The 12211-nt window shown below is 38.9% G+C and overlaps 1 protein-coding gene across 1 annotated transcript in view; it reads right to left on the reverse strand.

Annotated features, from left to right (window-relative positions):
- The window catches only part of ADGRA1 (adhesion G protein-coupled receptor A1), a 464598-nt gene that overhangs the window by 215064 nt on the left and 237323 nt on the right, over window positions 1-12211 (reverse strand). Inside the window, exon 7 of the mRNA XM_084634535.1 lies at window positions 7353-7566. Within this exon, the coding sequence (XP_084490661.1) occupies window positions 7353-7566 (214 nt within the window). The remainder of the gene's footprint in view (window positions 1-7352; window positions 7567-12211) is intronic.

The following is a 12211-nucleotide window of genomic DNA, read 5'->3' on the forward strand; positions in this document are numbered from 1 at the left end:
TCCCGGGGAAATGTATGGTTACCAGTTCTGCCAAAAACTGATAAGAGAATCTGGAAATCACTAGTTCCCCACTTCCTTTCCACCAGAACTTCTGCAAATGTGTCATTCCTTCTGCTGGATCTCAAAATTGCCATGAAACTGACAGCCTAACTCTTGGCACGTCTTGATGCCCACAGCGTGTTCTCTCTCAACAGCCACACTTTGTCCCATCCTCATTTTGTTAGCATGCTTTTGCAACTCTTCCTCTCACCCAATGAAATTCCTTTGCCAACTGCAGTATTATCAATCCCAACAGTTTATAAATAATGAGTCAGAAACTAAAAAATCATGAGATTGGCTTTAAGATCATGATATATTTTGTAAAAAGCGTTGAGCTTTTTATTTGCTTTCTGGTTTTTGAGTCTTTGTGCGTCCTGTTTTCGAACTTTCCTTTGCAACCATGAGGATTATAAACTTACTTACAAAAAAATCTGCGATTTACATCTAATCACTTTCCTCCAGGAACAGGAGCTTTAAGGAATATGCACTCTGCAGAATTTTAGTTCACTCCTTTTTTCTCCTACCCTTGCATCTCTTAAAGGATCAGTGGTAATTTTGTTCTTATTGTCTCAAACAGGTGTTTCCTCTTTCCTTAATCATTAACACTCAGTCCAAGACAGCTCATCACAACATATGCAGAGGACTCTGCTGGAAAAGCATGAGGAAATGCTACGTGCATGAAAAGCTCAGATTCCTAGGCATATTTCCTTTTGGTAATGTATTCTAAATACTCTAAATGTACATCTATGGCAGCTCACAGCTCTATACTTTGGACACATTTTAAAAGGAAAACTATCATTTGCAATGGTTCATGGGTGGGACATATCGGCATAAATTCATGGTGGCATTTGAATCTACATAGCATGACGATCAAGTACTTAGATGATGTGAATAATGTGCCTTCTAATAGCACCTACTATCTCGGCTTCAGTTAAGGGCATGCTAGTTTTCCCATTAGCAACATCTACTTTCATGGGTTCTTAACCTACTGCACAATTCACTATTTTCAAAAAGAGCCTCACAAACCATAATAGCCCCACAGCAACCACGAAAGCCAAATAAGTGCTGTTAAACACTGTCTAAATAAGTATTTACAGGATAGAACAAAGTATCTCTAAAGTAGTCATTACAGTCTATTGGGTAACTAATGCAATTAGCTGAAAAAAATCTCTCACTACTGAGGAGCTGATGGATTCTTGACAACTACAATATTTTCTCTTTGAACAGAAAATCTAAAAAAAAAAGATCAATGCTAAACTATATAATTGTAGTACCTGCTTACTGGCAACTCCTCAGAACAATAAAGTACAAAAATGGGTTGAAGTGTGAGGAGATAGCTGTCGTTTGCTGTACATAACGCTTCTGTTGGCAGAAAGGCTGCTTTTACCTGGAAGTAAAACTGAGCAAGTCCTTAGGTGGAAGAGAATTTTTTTGTAAAAAATAACATTATCTGCCCAGCCAGTGGAAAACAAAACCAAAAGAACAGTTTTAGAAAAGCGCTGATAATGTGTAGTCTCCTAGAATGTCTATAATTTATCATAAACTGTTATCAAATCTAAGACCTTTGTGTTACCAAACCATTTCATAAGCTATAATCCTGAAATATTTACACATTAAATCACTGTACATGTGCAAATAGCCCTCAACGTTACTTGTGTGCCTAGAGGGTTTGCAGGATTGGAGTCCACGTGTGTAAACTCAAAGGACAGCAAATAGAATGGGACAAAAATGAGATGACAGTATAAATCAGAGTGTCAATGTCTTCACTGTCTGTGTATCAATCCTGCTCTTTATTTCACACCTTTACTTAAAATTGTCTCCTCAGTTTCATTTAAAATCCCAATTTTTAAAAGGTCCTTAAGTCCTAAAAAGCCCCCAGTAGCTAAGTCATCAGTAAAAGGGTGGCTACTATATCAAACCACTGGAGTTTCCCTACAAACTAAAGGCCAGATTGTGGCACACCTTGCATTCAAGCAGCAGGGAATACAGGGGGTATTAGTCATCTCCCTTACTCCTTGTGCTAATGCACTGTATTATAGCTTCCTGTGAAAGTGGGAAGCAGGCTACATTTCCCACCCTCACCCCAAAGTGGGTGGGAAGTGCTGAAGGGAGTAGCTGGAGCCTAGACTCCACACACACCTGTAAGTTTTAGTTATGCCAGTGTATCAGTAAGCAAATACTGTGACACCCTCCCCAGAACAGTGAGAAGATCAGGAGGATGATGGTGCTCAAATGAGTTAGTCTCCCTTCTGGGCTGCTCCAGGGATCATGTGGTATTGCCCTGCCCCTTACCTTGAGCTAGGCCCCAATCTAATGGTCTAGCCCTAAGAAACTAGCACTGCCTTGGTACAAACAAGTCAATTTCTGGATATGACACACACACACACACACACACACGAATAATGACGGAAAGTTCAACATGAGCAAAATCAAATACTATTATTGTTGGCAAGAAATGGTAAATGTGAGCTAGCAGCAGAATTGAAAACACCCTTTTGAATATCCCATAAGGAAATACCCTTTGCCAAGAAAAATATCAAGACAGACTACGGTTTCAAAAATCTATAATTAGCAGAAGAAAAAGTATTTATTTTATTTTGTTTTACCATGAGACATAAATATGCATTTGATATTCTATCCTTGCATGTTGCCAATTAATAAAATGGAAAGATTTAGGAGGATACTTTTGTTACAAATCCATGTCTACAAATATCTGGAAATCTGGAGCTACCAAATAAAATAATAATCTACAACTGTTTAAATAAGTTGCTTTTGGAACAGCACCTCTTTGTTCAAAGTCAGCGTCAGAAGTAGAACCATAAGCTGCTAAGCATTATGGGTCAAATTCTGCCCTCAGTGCAATCACAGGAACAGAATAGATTTCAATGGGAGCTACATGCATAGGAGGGCAGTAGGTAGTACTTTAAGAACTGCAGGAAGGAGTAGTTTTATTTATGTACTGATACTATGTAAGTTCCTCAGGGGAGGGATTTTTTATTTAGAGTTGTACAGTGCCTATCACAGAGTGGTAGTCTATGACTGGGGACCCTAAGGACTACAGTAAAACACAGTAATAATAAGAAAAGGGGTACTTGTGGCACCTTAGAGACTAACCAATTTATTTGAGCATGAGCTTTCGTGAGCTACAGAAAGCTCATGCTCAAATAAATTGGTTAGTCTCTAAGGTGCCACAAGTACTCCTTTTCTTTTTGCGAATACAGACTAACACGGCTGTTACTCTGAAACAGTAATAATAACTGCAGCAAATATAAACAAAACCATTCTATACAATGACATAAAGCTTAGAAAATGCTGTCAAGTGATTTTAGGACTAAAATTTTACTAATGTATTTTTAGTATCTGTTTGCAGAGTCCAAACAACTTTTTTAACATTAATTATTTGAAGAATAGTTTTGTTTAATAATAATAGAAGAACAAGAGAGACCAGTTTTAACAGCACTGCACTCATAAGCAACGGTAAGCCCTGATGCTACGATGAGCCCTATTTTGGTGGGCCCCAGCACCCACACAGAGCCATAAGTTCAATGGCAGCACTATGCCAGCAGGATTGGGGCCTTGACATATAACAAACTGAAGTATTACAGGATAGGGGCTGTAATGTATAAAAAGTGAAATCTACAACCAATCGAGAAAATAAAGTCAGTCATGAAAATAATTTGTTTTACACTTCCAATTTTTAAATATTCTGAAAATACCTTGGCAGAGTCATTTTGCATATTGCATATAATATGCCTTTAGCATTGTACTGTTTAAAAAAAGAAACTTTCTAGTCTACAGTCCATCAGCAAATTAATGTTTCCAGATCCATCAATATTCCATACACTATTATAACATAGTAATTTCAAGCATCTGTTTAAGAGCACCCTTTAAAGTGGTAGACAGAAGCCCCATAATCTTTATTGAAGTATTACTATAGGCCTAGATTTTTATTTTATGATTGGACACACAGCTGGCAATCATAAATAAATTCAGTTTCATTGCTCCATAATCTAACTTTTTAAAGAGGAAGCAGTAGCAATTTTGCAGACCCTAATATGATCAGACAATTTAATACTTCAGTGTACTATGACCCTCTCCCTTCCTACAAATTCTTCATATAGTATAAAAGACAATTTGGTTGAAGAGTGTAATGATGGTAATTAAGAGTATGTCTCTTAATTCTGATATCATGGAAATAAGGAGCACATGCTTAAATTAAAGTGATTTAGCAGCACTTATCCCAGCTCATACACTTGGCATTACCATCTTAATTGGTATAATATTCTTGTTCATTATCCATTACACCCCTTGACATTGCTATTACAAATTAATAGATGAAAGAATAGATCTCTTCCACATCTCTCCATCTATCAAAAACCAAATAGGGTCAAATCGCCAATAAGGAGACTCCGCAAAAATCACTAAAGTAGGAAAGCCCCAAATGGTTTGGAAGCAATTTATTATATACAAAACAACCCTTCCATAACCTTAGTTTGACAGTTCAAGAAGCATTTTGGGTAAATTACATTAATAGAAAGTGGTTGAGGTGGAAATAAATTAATGATGTTCCAAAAGGCAATTAGTATGGTTACTTTCACTGTGTTTTTTAGACAGAGAAAGGTGGTGGTAAAGAATACAAACAGCGTTAAAGGATTGATTCTTCCTGATCACATAGGGAAACTGGCTGGGGATCTGCTGAAGGGATATTTACAATAGGTTAGTTGCTTTCAGAGCTAGTTTTTGCCAACATAATGGGAACCAAAAACAAATATATGAATAAAAATAAAGGGAGGGAAAAACTAAAAGACAAAACAGAGGCACAAGCCAACATGGTATGTTCACTATCAGACAACCTTTTTATTAGATGATATTTTAAAAATATGTTTTTTATGCAATCAACCTTTTACTTCAATTATATGCTTGTCAAGGTTCCTCCCCCACTCTGAACTCTAGGGTACAGATGTGGGGACCTGCATGAAAAACCTCCTAAGCTTATCTTTACCAGCTTAGGTCAAAACTTCCCCAAGGTACAAAATATTCCACCCGTTGTCCTTGGACTGGCCGCTACCACCACCAAACTAATACTGGTTACTGGGAAAGAGCTGTTTGGACGCGTCCTTCCCCCCAAAATACTTCCCAAAAACCTTGCACCCCACTTCCTGGACAAGGTTTGGTAAAAAGCCTCACCAATTTGCCTAGGTGACTACAGACCCAGACCCTTGGATCTTAAGAACAATGAACAATCCTCCCAACACTTGCACTCCCCCTTTCCTGGGAAATGTTGGATAAAAAGCCTCACCAATTTGCATAGGTGACCACCGACCCAAACCCTTGGATCTGAGAACAATGAAAAAGCATTCAGTTTTCTTACAAGAAGACTTTTAGTAAAAATAGAAGTAAATAGAAATAAAGAAATCCCCCCTGTAAAATCAGGATGGTAGATATCTTACAGGGTAATTAGATTCAAAAACATAGAGAACCCCTCTAGGCAAAACTTTAAGTTACAAAAAAGATACACAGACAGAAATAGTTATTCTATTCAGCACAATTCTTTTCTCAGCCATTTAAAGAAATCATAACCTAACACATACCTAGCTAGATTACTTACTAAAAGTTCTAAGACTCCATTCCTGGTCTATCCCCGATAAAGACCAGCATAAAGACAGACACAGACCCTTTGTTTCTCTCCCTCCTCCCAGCTTTTGAAAGTATCTTGTCTCCTCATTGGTCATTTTGGTCAGGTGCCAGCGAGGTTACCTTTAGCTTCTTAACCCTTTACAGGTGAGAGGAGCTTTCCCCTGGCCAGGAGGGATTTCAAAGGGGTTTACCCTTCCCTTTATATTTATGACAATGCTACTCTATTCTTTCAACATTTTTTCACATCTAAAACATCTGAGGATATCTGAGGATGGTCATAGCTAAGATTGTAGATACCTGTAAAGACAGGTTCTAACCAGATGCAAAAGACAAGTTTATCTAATTAAAGTAACTGTAAGGGTATGTCTACACTATGAAATTAGATCGAATTTATAGAAGTCGTTTTTTTAGAAATCGTTTTTATATATTCGAGTGTGTGTGTCCCCACAGAAAATGCTCTAAGTGCATTAAGTGCATTAACTTGGTGGAATGCTTCCACAGTACCGAGGCAAGCGTCGACTTCCAGAGTGTTGCACTGTGGGTAGCTATCCCACAGTTCCAGCAGTCTCCGCTGCCCATTGGAATTCTGGGTTGAGATCCCAATGCCTGATGGGGCTAAAACATTGTCGGGGGTGGTTCTGGGTACATATCGTCATAGCATCAGGCCCCCGTTCCCTCCCTCCCTCCCTCCGTGAAAGCAGCAGCAGACAATCGTTTTGCACCTTTTTTCTTGAGCTCTGCATGGTCACCATGCTCTGCATGGTCACCCGCAGCTTGCCACGCTGGCCAAACAGGAAATGAGATTCAAAAGTTTGCGGTTCTTTTCCTGTCTACCTGGCCAGTGCATCTGAGTTGAGAGTGCTGTCCAGAGCGGTCAGAATGGAGCACTCTGGGATAGCTCCCGGAGGCCAATACCATCGAATTGTGTCCACAGTACCCCAAATTCGAGCCGGCAACGTCGATTTAAGCGCTAATCCACTTGTCAGGGGTGGAGTAAGGAAATCGATTTTAAGAGCCCTTTAAGTCGAAAAAAAGGGCTTCATCGTGTGGACGGGTGCAGGTTTACGTTAATTTAATGCTGCTAAATTCGACCTAAAGTCCTAGTGTAGACCAGGGCTAAGATTCCCATCATGATAGTATATAATGTGCTGGATCCTAAGTAAATTCATCCAATCTCTTCTATTTATAGTTTTTCGTAGCTGGATCCCACTTTGCTGTTCCAGATAGTCTCAGCAAAAAGTGGTCTGGCTAAGAGTTAAAGTTCTCCTATTATTATTAAAGTTATTAAAGTGAGTTATTAAAACTTTATTTAATTTTTTCCCCATTCCTTTCATCACCCTATGTGTCAGAACCACTAATCATTATCTTGGAGTTTTCTCCAGCTCCCAATTCCAGAGCAAGTCAGAGACACCAACATTTTCTCAGTGATTCTTTAAGTTCTAATCTGAATATGGTAGCATGTAGACTAGAAAAATGAAGGTTAGAATATGCATCCATGTATAGATACGACGATTCCATGCCTCTATCTCTTAAGGTTCAACACCATGCATATGGAACACTTCCATTTCACCAACTCAAACTAATCTTTCTGCACATTCCTGTTAGGCTTGTTATTTATTTTGCATTTGTTTGCACTGCCTGCAGTACTGTATATCATTAAAATGTGTATACATTACCGTGTAATTAAACAGCAGTCATGTATTATGCTGTCCTCCACAAATATGCCACTCTCTTCATCGGTTCCAATAAGATGACCGTCATGGTACCAGTGTACTTGGGTAGTGTTGTCAACGTATGTTGCAGTGCACTGAAATGGCAAGCGGTCTCCATGAAAAACCACCTGCCTTTGTGATGGTATCAGTTCAAAAAGAGGCAGTTCCAAAGGTCCAGCTGTAGAAAAAAAAAATCCTGTTATTTAAGGAATGGAAAACAGGCCATAGTGTGCTTTTCAAAAATTGCTTGGATTTTGTTAATAGCTATTATTTCTACAAGTGTCAGCATGCATTATAGAAGAAATCAAGTGTTCTACAATTTAACACTTTCAGATAAGATCAAACATTTTTCATGCACAGGACAAAATATGGAATCAAATATCTACTCTACATCTACTACTGCTTTTCCTGCATAAAGCAATAAAAATACAATACCGGCTACACACCATGTATAATACTGCACCCATCATGCACAGAATGGATTTTTTTCTGAATTCTCTTGCACATGAGTTTGTCTTATTACTTTTTCATCGATTGGGATTCTCCGAAGTTAATTCAGTCATTGCCTCTGCATTTATTTTACCAGGAAGCAATGGCACAATGGCTGCCCAAGGTGACTTTTGTGCCTCATGTGCACTGTGAAGATGGGCTCTGCACCATCCCAAAATATGCTGAGGCAGAGGGAACTGTTGAGGGTGAGTTGGGGAAGGAGCTATTGGATCTGCTTACATAGATACAGAGTTCCTCACAAATAAGGTGGATGTGGAGGGGCTGAAGCTGCTTCTCAAGCCCATAGCTAGCGATAGCGGCTTCCAAGGAACTGAACTTCAGCTTCATCATGACTTGCCCCACTACTTAGTTCCTAGCATGAATAATCAGATTTTTTGTGGGGAAAATCTATTTTCTCTACAACTAGTGAAACACACACACACACACACTCTGCAGCTATGTTTAAGTGCACATCTTAGACTTAAAGATGTTGTCTATCAAGGACCATCTGTAATCAGACCTGCTGAATTGTTTGTCAGCTGATGATTGTCTATGTCTGCTGCAGCTACCTTTAAAAGACATGCCCCCTAAGACAACTCACTTCCAATGGAACTCTCCTTTAGGTTAACCATAACTTGGAGCAAAAGGTAAATTTGTTTTCTTCACAGTTCACCTATGCAATCAGCTGGCAACCACAATGGCTAAATCCACAGATTGTTATAGCCATCCACATTTAGTATAAAAAGTTAGTGTTGTTCTACAATAGTTGTTATTGCCGATTATTAAAGCAAAACAGGACAAATTAGAAAGTTTGTCTTTAAACATGTAAATTATTACTCTAGCAAAGCTGTATTGAAAAAAGAATTAACAGAACTTTGACAAAAATTAAAGACATACAATCATTGCCACAACCACTGAGAAGGAGGAAGAGCAAAGAAAGGAATTAAGTTGCATTTAGCTGGAGTTTCAACAACTGAGAATGGTTTTGGATTCAGTTCCATTTTCTGAAAAATGTCGCCACATATTTGAGTTAAAAGGATGCATTCAAAGTAATCTGGTAATCTGAAATTCTCCTCCTTAAATGCTTGAGAAAAAAGCTTACCACCTTGGAGACTACCAGATGGAAATTTACCCAGACTAAAACAAAATTCCTCTTTTGCCCAGTAAATTATGTCCTCCTATGCAATGATTTTTTTTTACCATGAATACTGTAGAGTGTATGTTTGAGTGATTAGTGAAAAAGCCAATAAAACTATTCTAGCGAACCTTAGTCAGTGTGGCAATCATGGTCCAGACACCCTAAGGGGAGAACAGAAGGTTTTAACCCCCAAAATGATCAGTTAAACCAACTGATTGCATATTGTGTTATTGTACAATAAAAACATATCAGTTCAAGGTCTTTTATGAAAGCCTGTAATGTTCTGAACTTAATGGTCAAGACTGGTTATGAATGTATGTATTTTTGTATATAGAAAATTGTGCTTATAATCTCTGGCAGAAATTCAACTACACCTCATGGCAGGATGGTGAGAAGTTAAGCAGAGAGCCGCACCTGCCAAGCCAGTTGTTTACGTGCAAGAGGCTTAAAGTAACTCTCTGTTGTCCAGTCCAGGAAAGGACAACGGTGGACCACTAGAGTTCACGGAAAGACATTTAGACAACTTAAAATTGAAAAGAATATCCTGACTCCTGGACACCAAATCAGGAGGAAATTTCCCCATTCTGATTAACCATGAGTCAGGGTAGACTTGGGGGGCAGGGAGAGGAGAAGAGAAGGAAAAAAGCCTTTTAAAAAGCAGATGTGGGATTGTAGCTTTTTTTTCCAGAACTCAGGGGACAGTCTTGAGAAAGGAGGATGCTCATGAACAGTGGATCCCGCCTACAACTAGGGGATATGCTGGGAAATTGTTTTAAGGCAATAGGTAACTCTTATTAGAAAAGTATCAGAGAGGTAGCCATGTTAGTCTGGATCTGTAAAAGCGGCAAAGAGTCCTGTCGCACTTTATAGACTAACAGATGTATTGGAGCATAAGCTTTCCAGAGGCAGTTATAAATACGCATCCGACGAAGTGGGTATTCACCCACGAAAGCTTATGCTCCAATACGTCTGTTAGTCTATAAGGTGCCACAGGACTCTTTGCCTCTTATTAGAAAAGACATTTTACCTAAGAAAGTGTAAAGCCTGAGGTTGTATCTTTATCTTTATTTTCTGTGCAACTTTTATGTTTGCTTTCCCTTATGATTTCACCTTTCCATCTGTGATTTTTCTATTATATAAACTTTTTGTTTATTTTTATCCCAAGCAGGTCTCTGGTGTGCAAACTGTGTGGAGTGTTTATGCCAAAGGGAGCTGATAACTGGGGTTAGGTTTTCACACCTTGTGGGGGTGATGAACCAGAGGGGAATGGCCTGAGTGTCTGGTAATTAAGAACTCATGGAAGAAATATTTGGGGAGACTAGAGACTGGAAGGGCTGTTGAAGTCACCCTGCAAAGAGTAACTGAGCAGGTGAGCCTCCTTAAATGCTTGCAGGATGGCTACTACTGGTGTCAGGGATCCAAACCATAACAAACAAACAAACAAACAAACAAACAAAGGCTCTCAAGGTTACGGGGCAGGCAGTGACAACTCCTTGCTGATCTCAGTAGTCCCCAAAACGTCACAGTCAGCAAACCTCATTTACTGTGATGGAAAGAAACCACATTGCACACATGATTCACCAACCTGTATCCAGTGCTTTTGACATTTGTGTCTTTTACAGTACAAACAGGACATCGTACAACCTAAAAACAAGGTTTCAGTGCATTTAAAATGTTCTTTAAAAACATCACAAAGACTGCCAAAATGAAACCATGTTCATTTGCTGAAACATATCTTTAAATATATTTTGGTCAACAATAAAACTACCTGTGGTATGCTTCAGCATATTGGTTGTTCAAACTACAAGCCTGCTACCCAGTAAAATCCCCACAATCAGTGGGTCACTGTGGAGTAGTTATTCATCTGATTAAACTAACAGATTTGCTAAATCTTTAAATGTGCCCAGCTGTTTTTGTCTGAATAATATATTGCAAATTGAACAAAGTGTATAAAATTCTAGCTTCCACCAACCCCAATATTAAAAGCACTTAAATAAAATGTATGCCTATAAACTACTCACATATATTTAATCATATTTTCAGTTTGGCAGTGCAAATATCTTTAAATAGGCTGAGACAAGACTATTATATGATTATTGGAAAATACTGCAGTAAATAAAATGTTCATTTCACAGCCATGCACATGCAAAAGAGATGAGAGGCCAATAATAATAGAATCATAGGGTTAAAAGGGACCAGAAGGGTCATCTAGTCTAACCCCTTGCCAAGATGCAGGATTTGAGCGTCTAAACCATCCAAGACAGATGGCTATCCAGCCTCCTTTTGAAAACCTACAGTGAATAAGCTTTCACAACCTCCTGAGGCAGTCAGTTCCATTGTCCTACTGTTCTTACAGTTAGGAAGTTTTTCATGAGATTTAATCTAAATCTGCTATGCTGTAGTTTGAACCCATTGCCTCTTGTGCTGTCCACTGTGGCAAAAGAGAACAACTTTATCTTTTTTTATGGCAGCCTTTCAAGTATTTGAAGACTGCTATCGTGTCCCCACTTAATATCCTCTTTTCCAAACTAAAGATCTCCAGTTCCTTCAGCCTTTGCTCATATGGCTTTCATTACATCCCTTTGATCATCTTTGTTGCTTGCCTTTGGACCCTTTCTAGTTTCTCTACATCCTTTCTATACATTAGTGACCAAAATTGGACACAGTACTCCAGCTGAGGCCTAACCAGCGCCAAATAGAGCAGTACTATTGCCTCCTATGACTTGCATGCTATGCCTCTGTTAATGCAACCTAAAATTGCATTTGCTTTTTTTGCAACAGCATTGCATTGCTGACTCACGTTTAGGCTGTGATCCACCACAACTCCCAGATCCTTCTCAGCAGTGCTGCTGCCAAGCCAGTTTCCCCCCATTCTGTATTTGTGCATTTGTTTTTTTTTTCCCTTAAGTGTGGCACCTTACATTTGTCTTTGTTGAATTTCATTTTGTTGTCTATAGTCCAGTTCTCCAATTTATCAAGATTCCTCTGAATCTTAGCTCTATTCTCCACAGTATTGGCAACAACACCCTTTCTTTATCTCATCTGAAAACTTGATCAGTATGCTCTCTATGCCTACATCCAGGTCCTTAATAGAGATGTTAAACAACACCAGACACAGAACAGCTCCCTGTGGAACCCCACTTGAGACCTCCCTCCAATCCCACATCATTCCATTAATAGCTACTCTTTGTTTGCA

The sequence above is a fragment of the Lepidochelys olivacea genome, assembly GCF_965140295.1.
Source record: "Lepidochelys olivacea isolate rLepOli2 genome assembly, chromosome: 7".
In the NCBI taxonomy this organism is placed as follows: domain Eukaryota; kingdom Metazoa; phylum Chordata; order Testudines; family Cheloniidae; genus Lepidochelys; species Lepidochelys olivacea.